The sequence below is a fragment of the Lepidochelys olivacea genome, assembly GCF_965140295.1.
Source record: "Lepidochelys olivacea isolate rLepOli2 genome assembly, chromosome: 11".
Classification (NCBI taxonomy): domain Eukaryota; kingdom Metazoa; phylum Chordata; order Testudines; family Cheloniidae; genus Lepidochelys; species Lepidochelys olivacea.
In genome coordinates this window covers 13749107-13774402 of record NC_140421.1, presented here as the reverse complement: position 1 = coordinate 13774402, position 25296 = coordinate 13749107, and the positions used below count along the sequence as shown (strand labels likewise).

The window sequence follows — 25296 nt, the reverse complement described above, 5'->3', positions numbered from 1 at the left end:
ATATTTTCTAGTGCAATGTCTCACCGCCAGCCAGCACAAATGCTTTAATTATATCATTGGAAACACAGAGGTTATAAGTCTAATTTCTAGTCACGCGATAGCCGACATGAAAACTGTCACAGGTCATACAGGTGCAATCTTCATGGTCTGTTTTTCCTGATCTATGTTTGTGAGGAAGGAGAAACGTTTTGTAATAGGTTCTTTTTATTAAAAATGAGGCATCTGAAAATGGCTCAGAGGCTGGGTATAAGTAGTATGGTACCAGTCGAGATCACGCTTGCTATAATGTGAAATTGAAAAGGCTGATGTTTTCCTCCTGATGGATGTACTCATAGTTCTCTTTGCCATTTAAAAAAACCTGCATCACCTCTTTACTTTTTTAATTGGGAAAATATTGTATCTCCTATAAGAAGATCCAGACAATGGTGAGTCTCAAGAACTCATCCATGTTTTTAGATGACTAAAACGTGTTTTTAGACTAGACGCAATAAATTGAACCCTGCTGGATTGATTGCCGCCTGTCGATCCAGCAGGTAATGTAGACAAGCCCTGAGTCTCTGAGTGAGGATAAAAAGGGAAAAGAACAGTAGCAATGTTGTTGGGGAGGAGGTCTATTATAGACAACCAAATCAGGAAGACGAAGTGGATGAGTCATTCTACAAGCAGGTAACAAGATTAGCTAATGCACCTGAGCTAGTATTAATGCGGGATTTTAACTTCCCTGATATCTGCTGGAAGACTATTGCAGCAAGACATAATACATCCTGCAAATTCTTAGCATGCGTAGGAGACAGCTTTCTGATTCAGAAAATTGAGGAAACAACTAGGGGATCATCCATTTTAGATCTGGTTTTGATCAACAGGGATGAATTAGTTGCAAACGTGAAGGTGGTTGGGAACTTGGGAGGAAGTGATCATGATCTGATAGAATTCAAGATCCTATGGAAAGGAGGACATGAGAACAGCAAAGCAAGGACTTCAGAAAGGTGGATTTCAACCAACTCAGAAAAATAGGCAAGGTCTCCTGGAAAGACCAATTAGGAAGAAAAGGAGTTGAAGGGGGCTGGCAGTTCCTAAAAGATGTAACACTAGGGGCTCAACATCAATCTATTCCAATGGTCATGGATGACAGGAGAGGTCCCAGCAGGCTGGAGAAGGGCTAATGTAGTGCTCATCTTAAAAAGGAGGAGTCAGGGAACTATAGACCAGTCAGCCTGACTTTAATACCTGGGAAGCTACTCAAGCAATGTATAAAACATTCAGTTTGCAAATAACTGGAGGATGACGGGATAATCACTAGCGGTCAGCGTGAATTTACCAAGAACAAATCATGCCAAAACAGCTTGTTTTTCTTCTTTGACAGGGTAAGTGATTTGGTGGATGGGGGAATGCAGTGGACATAATATACCAGAACTTCAGAAAGGTTTGTGACACAGTCCCACATGACATTCTGATAAGTAAACTGGAGAAATGCAGGCTCAGCGGGACTACAATTAAGTGGATACATAATTGGTTAAACAACCACAAACAATGAGTAACTATTAATGGAATGATGTCAGATTGAAGGGAGGTCTCAAGTGGTGTTGCACAGGGATCTGTTCTGGGTTGGGTGTTGTTTAACATTTTTATTAATGACTTGGATGGAGGAATAGAGAGCACACTGATCAAATTTGCAAATGACACAAAGCTAGGGGGGATTGCCAATACTGTGGAAGGTACAGCTAAAATTCAGAGGGATCTTGATAAATTGGAGAGCTGGACTGTAGACAACAAAATGAAATTCAGCAAAGACAAATGTAAAGTGCTACACTTAGAGAAGAAAAAACAAATGTATAAATACAGAATGGGAGAAAACTGGCTCGGAAGCAGCATTGCTGAAAAAGATCTGGGAGTTGTAGTGGATCACAACCTCAACATGAATCAGCAATGCGATGCTGTTGCTAAAAAAGCAAATGCAATTTTAGGTTGCATTAAGAGAGGCATAGCATGCAAGTCACGGGAAATGATAGTACCATTCTACTCGATGCTGGTTAGATCTCAGATGGAGTACTGTGTCCAGTTTTGGTCATCAATGTGTATAAAGGACGTAGAGAAACTGGAAAGGATTCAGAGGCAAGTGATGAAGATGTTCAAAGGGATGGAATGCAAGCCATATGAGCAAAGGCTGAAGGAACTGCGTATGTTTAATTTAGAAAAGAGGAGGTTAAGGGGGGATATGATAGTCTTCAGATACAGTACTTGAAAGGCTGCCATAAAAAAGATGGAGAAAAGTTATTCTCTTTTGCCACAGAGGGCAGGACAAGAGGCAATGGGTTCAAACTACAGTATAGCAGGTTTAGATTAAATCTCAGGAAAATCTTCTTAACTGTAAGAACACAGGACAATGGAACAGACTGCCTAGGGAGTTCATGGAAGATTTTCAAAAGGAGGCTGGGTAGCCACCGGTCTTGGATAGTTTAGACACAACAAATCCTACATCTTGGCAGGAGGTTAGCCCTTGCCATGCTGTCAGACCCTATGGTTCTATGATTCTATGACTAACTTAGTATATACACAAGTACACCATTAGAAATTGGCCTCAGAACATTTGTAAAGCTGTATTGATGGGCCCTGCTCCCAGTTGCTTTCTTCAGCTTTGTGGTATTGATCACATATTGTGTTTTTCTAGCTTTTCTAGTTTTTATCTGCCTCTTGTGTTTTGTCAGTTGATAGTGTCAGTTAAAGTCTTTCATTATCTCATATTTAGGCACAAACTTCTGTTTTTCTTAAATTTACATTTGTAACTTGTTTATTAATTGTCCTGTCAAAACTCAATGTGATATTAAGCTTTTCTCCTTTTTCCTCCTATTTTCCTTTTTTTAATATCTTAATTTTGAGTTTAATTTTATCTACTGTTGAATGAGTTTTCCCCTCCCTTAGGAAGTTCTCAGGTTTGGTGACAGGCTTTTTCAGAGGTGCTGAGCATCGTCAGCTCCCATTGACTTCACTTGTACAATAGTTGTGTGTGCTCACCACTCCTGAAAATCTGACTTCGGGCATCTCAAATTGGAGAGCCAAAATGATAGAAACACAGTTAGTGGCTACCTTCAAAATTTTTGGTTAAATAACTTGCTCATATCAAATAGCAAGTCTGTGGGAAAGCCCAGGATAAAACTCAGTGCTCCTGAGTCACAGTTAACTTTCTTAATTACAGGCTTTTTCGTTTGTAGTGTCCTACATTGTCCATTACAGATGAGGCAGGAGTCCTAAAAACCAGCATCATTCACACACATTCTCAAAAAGAAAAGGAGGACTTGTGGCACCTTAAAGAATAAGAAATTTATTTGAGCATAAGCTTATGTGAGCTACAGCTCACTTCATCGGATGCATCTGATGAAGTGAGCTGAAGCTCACAAAAGCTTATGCTCAAATAAATTTCTTAGTTTCTAAGGTGCCACAAGTCCTCCTTTTCTTTTTGCGGATACAGACTAACACAGCTGCTACTCTGAAACCACACATTCTCAACTGAGTCAATCAGCACAGTACATTCTGTATACTGACTGAGGAAACAATAATACGTGATCATATAACTAAAGACTATATCCTAATGCATATGCACAAAAGGGACAGAATTAAGGTTGCATTGATTTAAAAAAAAATTCTGGAGGTCCCAAGCGAAATTGAAACTCTCCAAAACCCAGCAAAATTAGAGGGGGATAAAAAGTTTTACTCTGATTTTTCCAAAATCAGCAGTTTCCAAAAGGAGCAAATACAGACCTGTTTATGCTTTAAACCAGTGGCTCTCAACCTTTCCAGACTTCTGTATCCCTTTCAGGAGTCTGATTTGTCTTGCGTACCCCAAGTTTCACCTCACTTAAAAACTATTTGTTTGTAAAATCAGACACAAAAATACAAAAGTGTCACAGCACACTATTACTGAAATATTGCCTACTTTCTTATTTTTACCATATAATTATAAAATAAATCAATTAGGATATAAATATTGTACTTACATTTCAATGTATAGTATATTGAGCAGTATAAATAAGTCATTGTCTGGATGCAATTTTAATTTGTACTGACTTTGCTAGTGCTTTTTATGTAGCCTGTTGTAAAACTGGGCAAATATCTAGTTGAGTTGATGTACCCCTTGGAAGACCTCTGTGTACCCCCAGGCTACATGTACCTCTGGTTGAGAGCCACTGCTTTAAACTGACCCCCCCCTTCTGTATTTAAACAGGGGGAACAATCATAATTGAATTTTATTACTGGACAACTGAAAAACATGGAATAGGAACTGCCATACTGGCTCAGATCCAAGGTCCATCTAGTCCAGTATCCTGTCTCTGACAGTGCCCAGCACTGGGTACCTTAGAGGAAGGTGTAAGACCCCTACAGCGGGCGGAGGTGGTTCCCTAAAGCAGCAATAATTAATCAAAGTCAAGTTGGGAAAGATTTGTCATGAGAATCTGTAATCCTGCCTCTCCCTTTTCCTGTTTTGAATTTGCTGACTGCAGGAGTCACCCTAAGCAGCGGATTCTCAGATGACCGAGGATGGGTCCTGTTGTGCCAGGCTGTACCCAGAGGGATCAGGCTGGGGATGGGATCTTTTCTACTGAGTGTGAGAGAGTATTGTTTGTGCCAGGCTAAACAGGGGCGGGAGGGGCCATCTTGCACTTTCTGTAAGGGGGAAGGAGCTGCCCATCTACCACCCTGTACCAGTTACACCTGGTGCTGAGGCCAGGCGGGCACCTCTAGCCGCTTGACTTATCGTGTCAGCTGGGTCTCTCTTCTCTTTCTCCCCTTCCCAGTATTTCTGCCCCAGCTTCTTGCACCTCAATATCCCCCCCCCCCCCAGTCATTAAATCTCCTTCCAAATGTAGGTTTTTCTTGCTTTCCTCGTTTTCTCCTGCAATCCTGTGTGAGGTTTTTCCTTCGCTCATCCTCCCTCCCATTTCCCTTGGCAAACTCTTTCCTTCCCCCAAACGTCCTCCCCTCCGAACATTCTCCCTTCCTCCAGGGATGACTCCCCCTGTCCTCCTTCCCTAGTTTTCTCCTTCCTCCTCTCCTGCTGTCCTGGTCTCACCTGCCCCCATCCCTTCCGTTCCCCAAGCGCCTCGTTTATTTAAACCAGACCTCGCCCTCCTTGGCTCCTCTCCTGCCCCAGCTCGCTTGCCCCCCAGCAGCTCCACACCCCTGGCTCCGCTCTTGCACCAGCCTTTCCTGGAGCGGTGAACACCACCTGCCCCAGCCGGCTCCCTAGCCGGGCGGAGACTCCCCTGCAGGGGGCAGCAGAGGGCAGGCAGCGCAGGTGGACCCGGCGCCTATCGCAGCGCGCGGCCGCGCCCGGGGGCAGGAGCTGGGGAGGGCGGAGCCGCCGGGAGCCCGGTGGCTCCGCACCTGAGCGGCTCCCGCCCCGCAGTAAGAGCCGAGGCCCGCATGGAGGAGGCGGGCGGGAGCCGGTGCCCCGCTCCGGAGCAGCTGCGCTAACTCTGGGTGCGCGGGGGAGACTCGGCTCGAGCCGCCATGCAGCCCGCGGCTGCCGCCCGCGGGGACTCCGGCCCCGGCGCCGCGGCACCTGGCGAGCCCCGCGGGCAACAGCAGCAGGAGCCGCCCTGGCTCCTCCCGGAGCTCGGCGCCTTCGTGGCCCGGGCGCTCTTCTGCCTCGCCCCGGTCTACCTGGCCGGCGCCCTGGGGCTGAGCTCGAGCTGGGTGCTGGCGGGCTTGGTGCTGTGGATGTGGTGGCGGCGGAACCGGCGCGGGAAGCGAGCCCGGCTCTCGGCGGCGTTTGGGCGGCTCGCGGAGGAGGAGAGACACCAGAGCGTCGCTTCCCAGCACCAGCCTGCGTGGGTGAGTGCGGGGGGCAGCGCCCGGCCCGGCCCGGCGCCCAGGGGCCTCTGCACCTCCCCGGCTGCCGGGGGAAGCGCTGCGGCAGAGCTGGCGGGGGTCAGGCCGGGAGCAGCTGGGTTGCGTGTTGGAGAGTCGAGCTCCTCGCTCTGCAAATGGCCAGTGTCGTCTTCATAGGCTGCAGGGGAGCCTGGGTCCTCGCAGCTTCTGCGTGTTGGCAGTCTGGCTCCAAATGACACCCCTTGGCCCCATCTCTGTAACTTGAATGGTAATTCTTTCAAGGAGGGGGTTGGACCTTGTAGCCGGACCCAGTTTTGGGGAAGAGGGTTGGATTACCTCTGTTGGGGAAACTTTTTATAAATTACTTGGCTCTTGGTTCATTCTAAAATACTTGGGAAATCTCTTGGGGCCGGGATAAGTCAGTTCTGCCAGGGGGAGTCAGCTGTGACCCAGACGTGATGGAACAGCGGCAGGATGAGCCTGGCCATCTTCCTTTACTTTGGACGTGTAAAACTAACAGAGTTGTGAACATGACATAGTTCTCTGCTGTCTGTGGTTATGCCTGACTCTGAAACAGGGACACCATTATCCTGAAACGCAGTCAGTTGGAGGTACTGTGCCTGCCATTAAGCCTTCCTGAGAATTTTTACAGCTTTACAATTCTATTTCCCCATTTTAAAATGTCTTTCTGCTTTGTTGTAGGAAAGACCCACATAAACATTTGGTTAAGCTAACGATATAGATAGGAAAGGAGTACTTGTGGCACCTTAGAGACTAACCAATTTTTAGTTTCTCACCCTCCACCTGAAAACCTGGATTTGTACTGGAAATGGACCACCTGATGATCACTTTAGATAAGCTATTACCAGCAGGACAGTGGGGTGGGAGGAGGTATTGTTTCATATTCTCTGTGTATATATAAAGTCTGCTGCAGTTTCCACGGTATGCATCCGATGAAGTGAGCTGTAGCTCACGAAAGCTCATGCTCAAATAAATTGGTTAGTCTCTAAGGTGCCACAAGTACTCCTTTTCTTTTTGCAAATACAGACTAACATGGCTGTTACTCTGAAACCTGTCGATATACAGAGGAAACAGCAAAACTGGCTGTACAAATACCCTGAAATGTACAAAATAAATGTAAAAATAAATAAATACTTTCTCTCCAGTTTTTCAAGTTCAACACCTGTTACTTATAACCATAGTAAGGAAAACGCTTTCAGACATTAGTGTGACTTTTAAGTTGCTGATGCCCCATGACCATGAACCACATCTGCCCAATGGAAAGGGTTTCTACATGCCTGACTGTAGTTACTGGATCTGTTCCAAGTAACTTTATTATCATCAAATTCCTTTTTATAAAATGAGAAGCTGTTGTAAAATTCCTGGCCTGTAAAGTGTATCTCTTGTGCAACAGCTTGGGCGATAGCAACCAAAACAACTAGTTCCCACGTGAAGGTATTGACAGCCTGTGTCTAGTTCCTTCTCTCGAAAGTACTCCCTGTCATTAGATCATATAGAGGCATATGGCTTTGCCTTTATGTGGCTATTCAACTTATTTACCTATGGTGGTGACTGCTACAGAAGGAATTTTGTCGGTAAATTACATCAGACTTTTTGATAAAGAGTACTGCTACTTTGAGGCCCTTGTCAATGTCAGGTGTTACCTTTGCTTGCTTGCAACACATAGGGAAATTAGCATTTATGCTGGCTACAGAGTTGCTGGATCTGTACATTCAGACATTTTCCTGCTTGCTTAAATAAACTGGAATATGTACCAGGATATTGTTGTGGGAGGTGAAATAAAGCCAACAGTAGTTCCTTAGGCCAGAAAAAATGTCTGTCTTGCATTACTATGTAAAGTGAATACTAATCTGAAAGCTTTAATATTAGTGACAGACACATTGTTCCAAACGTGGTTGTATAGATTCATGTAACAGGTAAGGGATGATGCCTCTCCCCCCCTCCCCCCAGTGAATCCTGTTTCAGATGCACACTATTGAAATATCTGGGATGCATTGTGTTAAGTGTTTTTTTCTCCAGTCTTAGCTATTTATTTCAGAATCCTGCTCATCCAAAAAATCTTTTCTCTCCTCTATTAGCATTAATCTCCAATCCCCCATAAACATAATGACTTCCACATTTATAAAACATTTAACAAACTGACACTGTCAGGTTACGACTTAGACAGACCAACTTCAAACAGGTTTCTGTATTTTTTTACCAGTTTCTAAATTATTCAACTTGAAATGCCATAAATCTAAATGTACTCCTAACTGTGTGTGTGTTTGGTGGCTCATTCTCTGTAAAGTCTCTGTTTGGATAATGAAAACTGATTAGTCAATTTCTCTTATGGTCAGCATTACTTTCTGATGTAGCCAGATACTGTTATGTTCGCTTACACATGCGGCAGGGGAATGTTTTGTCTTTTAGAAAATAAACTGTTTCTATTTCTATTTTAAAAAGAATAATAAATGGAGGCATTTCCACTGATCAAAACATGTAGCAAACTGTCATACAAAGGCTACATTTTGGGCTGTAAATTGACCTGGCAATGGCCCAAATTCTGGAAGGCTCTGGTGGCCTTCCACTCTCACTGTAGTGATAAACACCCATTTTTTCATGGTCTGTGTGTACAAAAACATCTTCTGTATTTTCCACAGTATGCGTCCGATGAAGTGAGCTGTCGCTCACGAAAGCTTATGCTCCAATAAATGTGTTAGTCTCTAAGGTGCCACAAGTCCTCCTTTTCTTTTTGTGGACACAGACTAACACGGCTGTTACTCTGAAACCTGCCTTCAGTGGGAGAGGAAAGTGCTTAGCACCTCACAAGACTGGGTCCGGTGTGTGTGTTTGTTTGTTTGTTTTTGTTTTTAAACTAATGCATCTGCCCCACAGGGATTCTCTGCCTCTTTTCTGCTGGCCCCAGTGTTCCATTTGTAGGTGGGATTTCTGATTTACTTTGGAGTCTTTGCCCATATGAATACAACTTGAAAGATTAATAAATGCATTGTTGCCAATGATTGCTACTTAATCATGAGTCTCAGGATGTTTGGTGTGTCTTAAATCCCAGCTGATGGAATCAAGAGATTCCCATGTAATCTCAACTATCCTTTTGTAAGAGGGTTTAGTTTAGATAACTCAGCTCAGTTGGTGTTTATTAATCAGATTAGCACAAAACAGAATGGGCCAATACTTTATTCAAATTGGGGAAACAGGTTTGCAGCTCTTTTCTATTCCAAAGGTAGAAGTGAGTTTATAATGTTTTTTATGCCCAATTTGTTTACAATAGATAGAAAACTCCCAAGGTGTTACCTCATTAACATAAACCCTTTAATCCCTTTTCTTATGTGGCTTCATAACTTGTTTTCAGGGTACCAAGGCATCTGCACCAATTATTCCTAATACTAAATTTTGTCGTCTTATACATATACCAATTATCCTTGCACCCTGTTTATATTTGGTATAACTTCTAAATGGTTTTGCATACACAAACAATAGAGGCTATACAGTTCACCTGCTTTATGCACTGAAATGTGGCATAAATGAAAAGCATGGTGGGAATCTAATTCATAGTTACACAAATTACCATAAGTGTGGGGAATACTAAACATTCTAAAAATATTATGAGATTGGTTAACAGCCAAACAATGTGGTATTCTTTTAAGTAAGTTTCTAGTTTTCATGGTTGTGGAGAAAAGCTTGGATATAAGCAATGTGCCCTAAAAGCTCCAGAGCCAGAAGGTAAAGAGAGAGAACACAAGTTGCTGGGGTTTTTTTGAGGCTTGACTCTTGATTTTTTTTTGAATGGTTGGGATTGGCAATACTGATAGGTAAAAACAGAACTTCCTTGTCAAACGATGGTAGGAACTAAGATGTAATAACAATAAAACAAAGAAACAAAACCAAGCATCTGCTTACATTTCACCTTCCTTTCTCCTGCTATTTCTGGTCTGTTTCTCTTCCATATATGTGGTTTTTATTCAGCCTTCTAATCTTTGCTCAGTTTTACGTTTGAGACTTAGATTCTGGCTTGCTTTTGAAACTTTAGTTTGCCTCACTTTCTAGCTCTTTCTTTTCTTCCCTTCTGACATTTTTCTTTTGTCCATTTTTCTCCTTTTTTTTTCTATTCACTTTTTTTCTCTCCAGCTGTTGCCTAGCTATGTTTCTCATCTCCTTTGTGCCACTCATCTTTGCTTAGTTTCTCTTTAGATTTTGCTCTCTGGTTATTAGACCAAGTTTTCAGAGTTCTTCTTAAACCTTTCCTCCCTCAAGGTTTTTGAAAGCCTTCAGATAGGAACACCCCTTTTATAGAGCTATCTTTACCATAATCTCCTTCTCTTCTAATATTCGGAGGTGAGAGTGTGAATGAGACTCAAATTGTGGCAAGCTAGGATTTCGGGAATAATTGAATTCTGGTGTAAAGTCTACTAAAGACATTGAATGTGAAACTGCAGTGCTGGCCTAGGTGTGCTCTGTAATGGGCCTCCCTTGGCTCAGAACAATACTTCATTATGGTAAGCTCTGAAAGATCAGATGAGAGAGCCCTGCTAACTTACAGGGATAAATGGAAAAAAATCATGGCATGTAATTTAGTTCCATTAACCAGCAACAATCAGCAGGACACCTGACTAATCAACAGGAGAAAACTATCCTACACTTAGATGTGGCTCAGACTTAGCATTGTAAGGGCTCTTGCACCTAAACATGTATCTGTCTTGAGAGCTGACCTAAAATGGACTAACCTAAAAGATTCCTAGGTTGTAAAAATGGCTCTAAGCTGTGAATTTTGACTCTGGAGTCCGTTCACCACCTTTGACTCTGGGGTCAGTTCACTCTGGAGTCAGATCTAGGGTTTGGGAATATTTGCAGTGTCCAGTTCTGGCTTTGGTCCATCTCTGAGGAAACAGTTTGTTTATAAATTGACCTTTGCTACAGTATGAAATGTACAGTGACTTTAAAGTTACTTTCTATCTTATGGCCTATCTTTGTGCATGTACACAAGTTGTTTACAAAGATAGTTTTCAGCTACAAAATTGAAAATGATCTTTGAAAATAGTCCTTCCCAGATCTCAACATATTGAGGCTCAAATTTGGGATGTAGACCCAAAATGCCAGACATAAGAGATAGTATAGTGCAGGAGGCTTCAAACAATTATCTTGTGTAAAGTGACATCAACTGAAATCTAGTTAATGCTACTCCTGCTGATTTCAATGGTTTACAACCACATATTCCTGTTTTTAGGACATCTCCTTTCCCTCTGTGTGAATGAACAAACACAATGGGCACTGTTTGTTTTGCTTTCTGTACAGAGAAAATAGTCAAACTGACTTTGCAAAATGTTTAATTTCACTCTGGTCCCCATGTTGATCAGCTGTCATTGTGGCATTTGCAGTCTTGGAAGAATACAGGCAACAATGTTCAAATACACTCAAAGTCTCATGCTAATGTAAAACTACATATAACCTAACTATGGGAATTCCTTGCATCGCATTATCAGGCATACAGTGTAATGCCTTTTTTAAAGGCCTATTAGCAACTCCTTATTTAGGCAAAATTGCCCTTAAAATCCACAAAGAACAGGAGTACTTGTGGCACCTTAGAGACTAACAGATTTATTAGTTAGCATATGCATCCGATGAAGTGGGCTGTAGCTCACGAAAGCTTATGCTCTAATAAATTTGTTAGCCTCTAAGGTGCCACAAGTACTCCTGTTCTTTTTGCGGATACAAACTAACACGGCTGCTACTCTGAAACTTAAAATCAACATGGTTTTGCTTCCTGGGCATAGTGCTGGTTGTGTACCACTTGCTGAAATCAGTATTCCTAGGAAACCCTACAGGCACACACTTGTGTAATATTTGAACAGATCACTTTATCATTTCAGACATGTCAGAATCTCCGTTTTTGTAGCTATGGCCATAGGTGTTTCCAGCCTCTGGGGAAGGAGTGGATGTGAAAAAAAACTATATAGTCTTTTCACTGAATAATAATTAGCACTTGCCAAGTATTTTTGATCTTCAAAGCTCTTTTCAAACACTTGCCAACGTATCAGGAATGCAGAAAGTACTAGCAAGTGTCATCCCCATTTTACAGATGGGGAAACTGACTTTGACCATTTAAACACTATGTAGACAATCTAATTCTGGTATGACACTGAGCTTGGGAGTTCCTAGATGCTACACGTCTAGGATTTGGTACAGGGAGTGTCTTGTTATATGCCTTCCCCCGCTCTCTCATCTCTGCAACGCACGTGATGCTGTTACATTGTCAGAGCCTGCTGCCGTTGAAGTCACTTGGAGTTTTGGTACTGACTTAATTAGGGACTGGATTTAGCCTGGAATCTGTACTGTGTAGTGAGAAAGTGGAGAAAGATATGTTCTTCTGCTTGCAGCTACTGCAGGATCCAGGTGTAGTTAAGATCTCTGTTCTTTAAAGTGGATCCCATGAAAATCTCTAAATCATTTGTTAGCCTTCAGTGATATTGGGGGGGTGGGCGAATGGCCGTTTGAAATCTTTTAAAAAGTAGTTTTTAAACTTCTTTCTTCTAAAAGGCTAAAGCAGCAACCCAATGTGATACATAAGCTCAGCCTGTGGGGGGGATGAAGGATTTTTTTTATATATAATTGTAACTTTAAAACATGTCTCTCATATTAAGAAACCTAATAAAACTGCACTTCTGTGTTAACAGGAGAATTCTACCTTTGGTCTTGCCCCACAATGCATCTGAGGTATGCACCAATAGCCTGCTAATCAGTTTATTTTAGGTAGTTGTATGGCTTCCGTTACAGTAGAGCACCTCACAGTCTTTAATCTTTTTGTCCTTACAACACTGCTGTGAGAGAGGGCAGTGCTCCTCTTATCATTTTGCAGATGTCACTAAGGCAGAGACACTGCCCAAGATCACAGAGGAAGTCTGTGGCAGAACAGGGTCAGAACTTGAACCCAGGTCTCCAAGTCCTAGGCTAGTGCCCTAAGTACTGGGCAATTCTTCCCCTTTAATGCCCCTTCTCTTGTATGACTTACTGCTACAATGGCCCATGCTGGCCAGGCAACCCCTATTTCAATATCTGAAACAATGCTACGTGGTTATCAGAACGCAAATGTGAGGGTGGGGAAGGAATGAAAAATCAAACATAGGTTTCTTAATCTTCAAAAAGATACTTGCTCCTTTTGTCCAGGAGCATTGGTAATCTAAAGTAATCTGTTAATCTGCAGAACGAAGGGCTGCAGCAATACAAGCTTCTCAGTACCCCTCCATTAATGCATCTCAAACCTCACCTGGAGACACTGCCCCCAGTGAGGACTGTTCACCGAACGCAAATATAAATTTCTTAATCCATTCAACTAGAGATCAAATATGGGATGGCTCTGGGGCGCCTTACTATAAATAACTATTGCCTTGAAACTGAGAACTGGCTGACTCTATGACTCTCTCCAAGGACCTTTCCACGCATGATGACAGACTGACACTAAAGGTGGAGATCATCTGGTTCTTGTAATCCTCCTTCATGTTAAATGTCAGTAGTGTTTCATCTGTATTGATCATCACCTCAGATGCAGTGTTCCTGCTTTATTGTGTAAATTTAGCTGGGTAGATTGGCATTTTAGTAAACCTGGGTGCCTGTCTCTTACTAAAGAAGAGTTATTACCATTTAGAACATCAAAACAAATTTATTCTAAAGAAACACCCTTGACACCACTTTGCTTTCAATCTAATAACTGGAGCTGATGATGACTTAAAAAAAACAACCTAACTAAATCCTAAAGCAAGGTCGAATAAAAGGTAAATAATTTGCACTTCTATTTGAGGATTTCAAAGCACTCTAAACATTCCTGAATTGAGAAGCATGCATTTGATCGATTGGGTACCATTCATATCTATTCGGAAACAAGGGAAAATAGTTTTATCTGGTTTCTTTATCTTAGAATAAGCATTCAAACCCTCTACTTCATGGATTTTTTCATTCTCTAAGAAGCATGACAGTCTGCCACTCCTTACTCTCTCTCACATGCTTGCACGCTCGCGCTCTCTCTCTCTGAATACTGTGTGCCCAGTAGAATCATAGAAGATTAGGGTTGGAAGAGACTTCAGGAGGTCACCTAGTCCAACCCCCTGCTCAAAGCGGGACCAACCTCAACTAAATTGCATGTGACTGAATTAGGCTGAATATCCATCCTTGTCCAGGAGATTCAGTTCAAGGTATGCTGCTGGTTTTTGAAAGAACTTGGTTTAATTATACCCATCACTTCTACAGAGTGATAATTAGACACCTGCCTTCACTAGCAAAATTAACAAAGATTTATTTGTGAGACAGGCCTATCCTGCAACATGATACAGAAACTCTCAATAGCTTGCAAGAGTAAAATTAAACTTACCTGACCACTACCTTGTACCTAGGGCATCTGTTTTTCTGGGTTTATTAATTTCATTGTGGGGGTGTTATTTTCAGCAATTTTTGAGTTCTGTAGTATCAGGGTTTTTTGGGGCTTTCTTTCGTAGTAAAATGAGAAGATTTCACTGGGCACGTCCCAAAATTTTTATCTAAATAGAATATTTAATTTTTATTATGAGTATAAAAATGATGTAATTTGTTTTTAAGCCCTGTATCCTTGTTAATGAGCCTCTGGTTTAGCATTGAGTGCGTTTGTTCCCTAGTGTGCTTTAATGTAATATTGTTTCAAACAGTACATCAAGATTGTAGCCTTGGTCATTCTAAACCCTAGTACTCATGTGGGGCCTTGCAGGGCAGGCACCTCCTCTCTTCCTTTAGCACATCTACTTCTGTTTTCTGTCACACTCCCTAGAGGGTCTCCAGCCCATTCTTCCTCCTTTTGGGTGCCCTGCCCCCACTTCACCTGTCTCTGCAAGTAGAGTTTTGCAGCATCCCATTTGGGTGGGGGCGGGGGGGTGAGAGAGAGAGAGACAGACACACTTGCCGGGCAGCCCCTGGAGCTGCTGCCTTAACTGCAACCAGTGTTAAATTAAGAGTTGATTTGAGTGATGATGATGTGGTTCGGTTACAGCTGAAGACTGTCCCACTGCCTGTGTGGAAACAGCCAGAAACATCTTCCCTGGCAAGCCCTGGGCTAGCAAAATGAGATGCCTGGAAAAGTGATCCCAGTAAAATAGTTCTCTGTTTGCCATGGCTGTGCCCCTCCACTTTGCCACCGCCTCGGGGCTTGTGCTCAGCACTCCATGGCCATACTGAAGAACCAGTGCCTGTGTTTCATAATACTGTTTAATTCATTCTGTGAGAACAACTCGCATGTTCAGAAAGTAATCAGAAGCAAGGAACATCTCAGGAGAATCTGTAAAGCACTGTGAAATTAAAATCAGTGCAGTGAGGGTGAATGGCAAAACTGAGACATGCAAAAATATTTTTGCGAGGGCCATCACTAAGGCTCTGGTGGCAAGGGGTGAGGAGAACCAGACTTCTAGGGCAGAAATAAGTTTAACTTGCTTTCTTGACTATCTTGCTTATGGCCTCTAAAGTCCACTGGCTCTTCTGGGTTCACTTGAAATGCAGGATATTTATGATGTCCCGCAGCAGTGCATTTTGGAGCATCACTAGTCAGTGTGAAGCATCCACTCTAGAGCATCACGAGTGAAGGCAGAAAGTCTTTCAGAGGCTGTAGCGCTTTCAAAAAGGAAAGCTTGACACAAATTTCTGGCCAAGCCTGTAAGTGGAAACACAGATTTCTCTGCTCACCCAAGTTTTTTCTTTTTGCTGATATTCCTTGGGTTTGGCTGAGAGTGGTGTCTTGCCATCCCCTATAAATGGCACTCTGTAAATGTTGGGAAGTTCAGAATTCTGTTGTCTGTTAGTCTGTATGACTGTTAGCCTGGTACTGGTGGCTGTATGCATTTGAATGATAATGAGATGTCAAACTGCATGAAATCTTGTTAGCCTCTTTGGCAAACCACTTTTTGATCACCTTCCCCAAGAGTGAATTCTTTTGGTGGCTTTGAGGCGGCGGGGGCGAAGAAAGGGGAAGGGGAGAATGGAGACTTGAATTACATACATGTTGGTATACTTGCGAGCATTCGGAATGGATACTGAAACAATGAGAGGCCAACCTAATTGTGTCAAATGAACTACATTTGTCCAAGCCATTCTCTGTTCTCCAGTGGGGCACCCTCCTCAATGGGGTACTGTATTTTCAATTGGCTAGGCACGTCCTTTTCAGGTCATATGTGTCTGGGGTACATATGAGAAGGACTGAGATGTGGGCTAAAACACTCTGAGCTGATAAGCTAAAAAAGACCAGACCAGTCTTAGGTTGAGAGGCAAGCTTTGTTCATCTATACTGTAGCTGTTTCCATGCTTTGCAATACTAGCTTTGTGCCTGTCTTGTCCTGTCAACTAGTTGAAATTCATTTGTAATTATTGCGTGTTCTGTGGCTTTTTCCCTTTATTTTGTATGTATTCTATGCAAACAGATTTTTTTTCTATTAAAGATCACTGTAATTGGCTGTATAGAGTGTGATGCTGGGATGGCTGTCTGTTTCCTGCAAGGATGAAAATTGACTCCATCTTTTAAAGAAGGTGGCAGCAGAAATATAGCAATAGCTTGGCTACTTTGTCAAGGGAAAAATAGATAAATAGGTTTGGCATTCTGTCCTCTTCTTCCCCTCCTCCACCCGAATATCCCCATCTCTTCCTCCCCTGCCCCGTCCCCAGTGGTGCTGGGGAGAGATGGTCTAAGAGGTGGGCATGAGAGCTGAACTCCTGATGGACACAAGGCTTTCTTTAAAAGGAGATTTTTAACTCCGGGTTTTCTGTTAGCCCATAACCTTCTAACACGGTTTATTCTTGGTGAATTTCTATTAAACTCGACTGTTATAAATGCTGACTTCTGAAGAAGGTTATGAGAGAAAATGCTGCAATGGTTTTTTGTGTTTTGCATAAATCCAGGCTACTCAATAGACTTCTCATTGTTTTTTACTGCCTGAGTTAGTCAGGTAGCATCTTTAAAGCTCTGATGCATGGATGTTGAGGAATATATAAAAATGCATGTTATACTTGTGTGACTGGGATTCCAGGGGAGCCACACCAAGGTTACTTACTTAGGGCAAACTGCAAATAATGGGGCAGACAATCCCCAAAGCTGATGGTTATTCCAATACTTAGATCCACCAAGCTAGCTTCAAACAGCGTCTGTAATACCTTACTGATTACCCAGAAGCCAAAACACCATTCACTTAAAGCAACCCAGCCTTAGGCCTCCACCCAGACATCCAAGTCGGATATGATGAGGATTACTGAAAATCTTCTTCATCCTAGAAGAAAGTTCTACCAATCCCAAAGGATCGGACACATTACCTCCCAGGTTAGTTAATATTTCAGATCTTACGTGCTTGCAGCCAATTCTTATTAACTAAACTGAATTTAAAAAAAAAAAGTATTGGTTAAAAGATCAGTATACATACAGACATGAGTATGGTTCTGAGATCAGATAGGTAGTAGAGATGATGAGCTTTGTAGTTGCAAAGAGTTCTTTCAGAATTAGTCCATGAGTTATAGTCCAATGTTCATATTCAGGGTGATCCAGATGGGACTGGAGATCTACAGTCCCATGACTAAGCCTCCCCTGCATAAAGCATCAAGCATATCTGAGATAAAAAGGATCAGGACCCAAGTCACCTTTATACAGTTCCAGGACTTCTCTTCACAGCTCAGAGTCCTGAGGTAAACAAAAAGAAAAGGAGTACTTGTGACACCTTAGAGACTAACCAATTTATTTGAGCATAAGCTTTCGTGAGCTACAGCTCACTTCATTCGATGAAGTGAGCTGTAGCTCACGAAAGCTTATGCTCAAATAAATTGGTTAGTCTCTAAGGTGTCACAAGTACTCCTTTTCTTTTTGCGAATACAGACTAACACGGCTGCTACTCTGAAACCTGAGGTAAACAATAGGCAATCATGGAGACTTTGAAGTAGACAGGTTTCCTAAGCATCACCAGTAATTAGCTACAGGGAGTAACATAAGGCAATTGCCTGTTTTCCACCATTCACAGGTGACTTGTTGTACGTTTCAAAGAGAGATGAATACAGCGATAGCACTATTGTTACAGTTCATTTAAATGTTAAAATCCCCTTTTTGATCTCTGAATTAACAGAATGCAGCATAGACAGGAGCCCCCTTTGGTTACATGATTAACCTCTAACAAAATATATAATCTAAAATATGTCCCTAGAGGTTGAATTTGGGTCACTTATCCTGCAGGATGCTTAACCCTTTCTGGCCATGTGTCACAAGTTGCAATTTTTCAGATAATGTTTATTTTTCCCACCGTGTCTCTGGCACTGGATTACTTCACTAATGGCAATGGGCTGATCTATTCACAAACCACAAAGTAAATGTCTGAAACTGATTTCTTTCTCTCTCTCTCTCAATATACTGTGGCCCTGTTGTGATCAGAACTGGTTTAGTGCCTCAGTTTCCCATTGCATAATGAAGAGGGGAAAGGGAACTCTTTGCTAATGCTGCTTTATTGGTGGTGGTATGTAGTTTTCCCATTAATCATGTGAATGGGCCTAAAGGCTATATGGTATGAATAAAGAATCATAGAAATGTAGGGCTGGAAAGGACCTTGAGACCAGGCCCCTGCACTAAGGCATGACCAAGTAAATCTATTCTAGCCCATCCTTGACACATTTTGTTGAACCTGTTTTTAAAAACCTCCTCTAAAGGGATTCCACAACCTTTGGAAGCCCTTTGCACATCGTAACTAGAACTATGGTTAAAGAGTTTTTTTTTTTTTTTTCCTAATATCTAACCTAAATCTTCCTTGCTGCAGATTAAGCCCATTACTTCTTATCCACTGAAGGTAGGACATGAACGTTGATCATTGTCCGCTTTCCAACAGCCCCTGATATGTTTGAAGACTGTCATCAGGTTACCCCTCAGTCTCCTTTTCTCAAGACTAACCATACCCAGTTTTTTCAGGTTGATTTAAGTCAGCCATTTAAATCAAGTGAGAAGCCTTGATTGAAATAATCGATTTGAATCAACTTCTACATTTGTACTTCTTGTTTTTCTCAAGAAAGGTGCATTCTCATTGGTTGATAGAACTATTAAAATTTGTTGATTTGCAAAGCTAAATAGAGATTTTACACTAGATTTGGTACTTAGGAGGGTACACTATAACTATATACATTTATTTAAGCAATTATGTAGCTTAATTTCAGAATTGTACGTTTTAGAAAATGGTGAATGATATAATATACTATTGCTTATTAATTTTTGCTCATGATTTACATTAACCTTCATTAGAATGGTAAATGGAATTTAATTAAACACATAACTTTTATTTAATAAAATCATTTTAAATGTGTTTGATACATAAGCTTCTCAACATTTAATATAAAAATTCAGATTTAATTTTCAACAGGTTTATTTTTAAAAAAAAATTATTTTATTTTCCAAAAATCATGGTTTTGTTTTTTGTTTGTGTGGGGTGTGTGGTGTATATATTTTTGTTGTTTGTTTTTGGACCTTGCCTCATGTCACTTTTGTAGCTCTCCTCTTGACTCCAGTTTGTTCAGAACTGGACATAATACTCCTGCTGAGGCATCACCAGTACCAAGTAAAGCGTGACATTTCTCTCCCATGTTTTATATACGACACTCCTGCTAATACCCCCCACAATAATAGCCTTTTTTGCCATTGCACCATGTTGTTGACTCATATTCAATTTGTGATCCCCTATAGCCCCAACCGTACTGCCACCTACCCAGTTGTTCCCCATTTTGTATTTGTGCATTTAATTGTTGTTGAAGTGTGGTACTTTGCACTTGTCTTTATTGAATTTCATCTTGTTGATTTCAAACAAATTCTCCAATTTTCAAAGTTTTGAATTCATGCCATTTCAGAAGTAACCGTGTAATAATAGAAGACAAATGGGGACGTGAGATTGTCAATTGACTGCATGCCTCCAAACCTGAGCTCTATTTCCACATCCCAGCTACTCTTGCATAAAGCTCCATAGTTATGTGCACTGCACGATGTAATACGTTATTTTTTTTTTTTTGTCACTAGGTCCGCTCCCCTGATGTTGAGCGGGTGGAATGGCTGAACAAGGTGAGAAGGTGTTAATGGAGCTGTATCTGGAAAATTATTTTTAGTGAACGGTCTCTACTCTGGAGTTGCTCCTTACCACGGACTTAAACATACAAATATAATAAAAACAACACCTTGCTATTTTAGGGAGTGATCAGATTTAATGCCTCTGCTCAGGGCTGGCTCCAGGCACCAGCGAAGGAAGCCGGTGCCTGGGGCGGCCAACAGAAAGGGGCAGCACTCTGTCCGTGATTGGGGCGGCACGTCCGCGTCTTCAGCAGCAATTTGGCGGCGGGTCCTTCACTCCCTCTTTGGCAGCAGGTCCTGCTCTCTTTCCCCCCCCCCAATTTTTTTTGGGGCGGCAAAAAAGCAGGAGCCAGCCCTGCCTCTGCTTAAACCTTTGAGCACACGAAATCTGTGCAGATTCAGTCTGAGCTGAGTGCTTGTCTTGTTCATGAGGGCTGGGCCTTCTCTCCTGGCGAACATAAGAAACCCCTCCTGAAAACTCAGACTTCCAGTCTTCCTTCGTTAACCACTGCACTACAGATGCTGCTTAAAACCTAAATACCAGGAACGAACATGCTTGTGTAGCAGTAATTCATCTATGATCTTTCCTACTCCTGCTGCACACTGTCACCCTTTATTGCTGTCTCATCCAGTCTGAATTGCCAGCTCTTGTGGGAGGAGAACTGTCATGTTTGCTTGTTGAGTTAATAGGAACAGTTAGAAGTAGAACAAGGCCAAAATTTTCAGAAATTATTTTTATTTTATTTTTCTAGGTGCCTGATATGAGGCACCTCAAAGGGGCCAGATTCTCAGAAGATCAGTGTCCAGAAACTTCCGAGGCTGAAGTACTTTGTAAGGTGTCTCATGTTGGGCACCACCAATCTCTAATCGGGTGTGGAAGCTTTGCTCTGAAACCAAGCTCCTCGTTCAGCAAAATGACCTAGGTTAATAGCGTTACAGTTCCTGAGGTAACTGCACCTCTGACCCCTTTGTGGCCTTTTTGAGGCCACCCCACTTAGATGACAGCTAGAGGCCTGAGACCTTTCTCCAGTCAGAGTCCCACAGCTCCCTCCTTTTTAGACCAGGGATTTAGGTTGCGATTCCTCCTGCAATGCACAACAGGTTGGAATTTAACTTGGCATCTGTAGCTCTGGTCTCTCTCCGGGGCAATGACAGGGTTAATCAATGACCAGTCACCCTTCGTAAAGCAAAGTACAGTACTATACAGAACAAAAGCATTACAGAGAAAAATGTATCTTACAACAGTGAACAGCTTCTATGAAGATCTGATTTCACCAGGGAGTCCCCCATCTTCCACACAGAGACCCTGATGGAGATACAGTGCTGCAAGGTCTGACCCCCTTGGTCATCGTGTCACACTAGAGCTTGGATGTGATCAGAGCCACACATTCCTCTTCCCACCCCCATTTCAGGGTGGTCACAGATTTTCAGTCCTTTGTTTGCCAGACTTCTCCAACCAGCTAAAAACAGTCTCTTTGGTGCACCCCTCCCACCTGCCTCAGGTGAAGCTTCTCCAGGCTGGCTACCTGCCTAGGGGTTTGCATTAATCTTCCCCAGTTCCCCAAATATAATCCCTAGTTCATAAAGATACAAAGAACATTTACAAAGTTGATAGGATAGTCTCACGGCTGTCATGTGTCCATTGTATCTGTCACAAACAGTATGTGTTAAATCTTTTTTTAACCATCATCTCAGGAACTGGAATAAATCCTCTTGAAGGTGTGAATAAAAACTAGTTTTATTACAAAGTAGAGGGCCAATAGCCATATGTGCTGTGTAGCGTGGAGTTAAGTTTTTCTTTAACTGGATGCATCTTGTACAAAGAATCCACACTGTGTTTTTTGTGCTTTCTATAGGTCCTTGCGCAGGCCTGGCCGTACTTTGGGACAGTCCTGGAAAAAACGCTTAAAGAAAAGATTGAACCAAAGATCAGAGCCAAGAATGTGCACCTGAAAACATGTACCTTTACCAAAATTCACTTTGGAGAGAAGGTAGGTGAAGTCACCGGGAAGGGTTACAGACCAATCTTGTTCTGCTTTGCTCCCAAATCGGAGAGGGGGGGAAGGTGAATGTTGGGATTCTAGTGTACAGTTCCTTTATTTCTATAATACTAGAAAACTAACTGCATCAGTCCTAATCCAGCTGCTATTGGAGTCATCCTGTCCTCAGTTTCCTTTGCTTTTAAATAAGCCCTTATTTAACCAAAAAGGAGGAAGACTGTATCTGGATTCGGAGGACACAATACCTTCCCAGTGACTGTAACCCTAGCCTGGCATAATTTATGACTGATGCTAGGCAGTAAAGGTGACCCTCTTATCAGCATCCCTGTATGTCACCCCTTCATTAAAAGTTTAAAGAAGTTTCCTTATGATCCTTGAAATGTGGCATCGCTCATCTGGAACCAGGCTTGTCTGAGGCCATCAAGATTGCCCAGCAGGACTTGGACTCATGTACTGATCTTGCAGAATAGTAGAGGGAGCCAGGGGGTACTGCACTGTTGAGGCTCCCATGCTTCTAGATCTAGCTGTGCAACTCCTCTCAGATTTTTGAGAAAATCAAGGGTAAGAAAAGTGCGCCCAAAAAAACACCAACTTGTTTCACTTTTACAAGTTTGTGCTACATCTTCCTTTAAACTTTCCAATTCACTCACTATTTTAGACTATTAACTTTAGGTAACTTTTTAATGAAAGAATGTACCTGGGTTGAATAAAGCAGGTAGAAGTCTTCAGTTGGCCCTAATTTAAAATATGTTAACTGTGCTATATCTTGTATGTGTCTCTCCTTCTTTCAGTGCCCTAAAATCAATGGAGTAAAGACTTATACTAAGGAAATTGATAGTAGACAAGTGATCCTGGACTTGCAAATAAGGTAATATTGAATTATTCATATTAAACTCTCTTAACTTGCTGCCCTTCAAGCAGTTACATAGGAATATAGCAAGTGCTCCAGTGGATCAGACCTGAGATCCATCCAGTCTGGTATTCTGTATGATGGTGTCCAGTGCACGATGCTTCAGAAGAAAGTACGAACCGTGCAATAGGCAGGTATGGGATAGTCTGGCCCCCACAGTAGGTCTCCTCCTGGCTTATGCTAGGTAGAGATTGGCTTACTCCCTGAAGCATGAAGCTTAATATCCCATCCATAGAACTTTTTGTTATTTTTAATTATAACATTGCTGGATGTTCTTGATGTCCATAAAAATATCCAATTCCTCTTTGAATCTTTTTAAATTCTTGTCCTCAATGACATCCTTTGGCTGTGAGTTTCACAGTTTAATCATTCTATGTAGGAAAAAATATTTCCTTTTGATTGGCTTTGAATTCCCCCCCCCCCCCTTGGAGTGTCCCCTTGTTCTTGTGTTATGAGATGGAGGGGAGGGGGGAACTGAAGTTCCTAATCCACCATCTCTGTACCATTCATTATTCTATTCATCCCCTTTTTAAGGAAAACAATTCCAGTCTTTTCAGTCTCTCTTCATATGAGTCTTTCCAGGCCCTGGATTATTCTCATCTTCCTTATTCTCCTCCCCTCTAGTTCTGCAATATCACTTTTGAAATGAGGTGATTGATATTCCAGATGAGGCTGCTCTATTGATTTGATTTACCTATAGGAAGGCATTGTAACAATATTGTTCATCACCCATTCCTTATGCAACACAACATCTTGCTTTTTTTAACCTCAACCGCATACTGAGCAGAGGATCATCTATAGAGCTTTTTTAAATACAGGGACAACATTTTCTACCCTTCAGTCCTAGAGTGGCAATTTTTAATGATTTTGTTTTGTTTTGTTTTTGTTAGCAGCTCAAACACTTCATACTTAAGCTCCTTTCTCAGTTACATTGAAGGGGTAGGATCATAGAGGAAAATGTTTTCTTGTGAATGCCTACAGTTTTGAAACTTCCGAAGGGTGATAGTCCCCTAATGAAAGCTGCTTTCCTGCATGGTAATGCCACAACAGCAGTGTGCAACAAAGAACATGTAGTGATGTGGACAGTAGCATCACTCAAACAAGAATTGCGTCTGCCTTTACATTGTGTGTCTGTGGAAAACCTCACCAAAATTAACAGGAAATGTGCATCTCCCTTAGCAAGATGGAATTTTACAATTTGTTTACTCTTATACCAAGACTGGCAATGTTACAACATGCTCTCTGATGTAACAATTGTAGAATTCCCTCTGTTACAGTCAGACCATTTTGAGGACATTTAGCAAGTCTGTGTTCATGTATCACGCCTTGCACAGTAAGGTCATTACCCTGCAGAGCCTTAAAGGCAGGCAGGAATTTCTGCTGCTTACATCACACCTCCCTTTCCTGTGGCTCTTAAGCCTCCCTTCCCTGCTCCGTCTGGATCCTCCCACTCGTGCAGTTGTGCTTTTTTAGATATGCACCTTTATCCTGGAACAGTCTCCCTCTTGTGCCCTAGTTGGCCACTCCACTCCTTATCCAGGTCCCTCTTGAAGACCTGCTTCTTCCATGAAACTTTTCAGCATTGCTGAACCAGGTCTTACGCAATCATATTGACCAAAACATAACTGAACTGTCATGGGATCATCCAGCATATCTTGTCTATTCAGGCTTGTCTTGTGTCTCTTGTATGTCCTGGACAGTGCTGTGCACCCAACTGCTCTAAAAATAAGTAATATATTGGCTTTTGTTTCTGCAAACCAGCTGTCTATTGGATTGGTTGGACAGTCGCTTCAGGAACTAATGCACATGGTAGCGATGAGAAACAGCACAATAAGCTAGGGTGGGTTTTGCCCCTTGGCTGTGTTTCCCCAGGATGCAGAAGAAAAGCTATGAAAATGGGTGTGCTTGGATATTGCTGAGAGGTAGACTTCCATTGTAAATAGGGTAGTCTCTGCTAGGATGGAACGTGCAATCATCCTCATGTCTTACTGAAGTTATTTGTGAGTTCATCTCTTTAAATTAAGAGAATTGTCCTGGTGAAGGGTGGATTCAGGGGGATAGAAAAGCCAGCCTATCCAGTTATGCACCCCAAAGAATGCGGATGATAGACGCTGCTATTGTTACCTATGAACTCGGACTAGCTTGGTAATTCCCTGCACTGTCAGAGCTGGTAATAAAAAGGAGAGACCTGCTTGAACTGTGCTAGCTTCTCCATTATCTTCCAATGTGAAAAAGTGCAGCAGCTTACACTAAGTCTGAATCTGACCCACTGACTCTAAACATAAAATTGATTAAAGAAGTCATGATTACACCTAATCTTAGCATGGTGGGGTGTGTATGGGGGGGATTTCTCGTGTCTGTTCATAAGATGGTAGTGGCTGTTGGTCAGACAGGAAATTTGGCTCAGTGTCTATTCAAGATTCAGCCAGTGCTCTAAGATGGAGTTGTGTGCTACAGGCCTAGTTAGA

At 42.2% G+C, this 25296-nt stretch overlaps 1 protein-coding gene across 2 annotated transcripts in view; it reads left to right on the top strand.

The window, feature by feature from the left end:
- The first annotated feature begins 5342 nt into the window (after positions 1 to 5342).
- Positions 5343 to 25296, top strand: part of ESYT3 (extended synaptotagmin 3) — a 59862-nt gene continuing 39908 nt past the window's right edge. For both annotated transcript variants that reach the window (XM_084642533.1, XM_084642532.1), the window contains exons 1-4: positions 5343 to 5829; positions 19871 to 19912; positions 21775 to 21909; positions 22710 to 22786. In XM_084642533.1, coding sequence (XP_084498659.1) covers positions 5506 to 5829; positions 19871 to 19912; positions 21775 to 21909; positions 22710 to 22786 — 578 coding nt within the window. In that variant the 5' untranslated portion in view covers positions 5343 to 5505. The remainder of the gene's footprint in view (positions 5830 to 19870; positions 19913 to 21774; positions 21910 to 22709; positions 22787 to 25296) is intronic.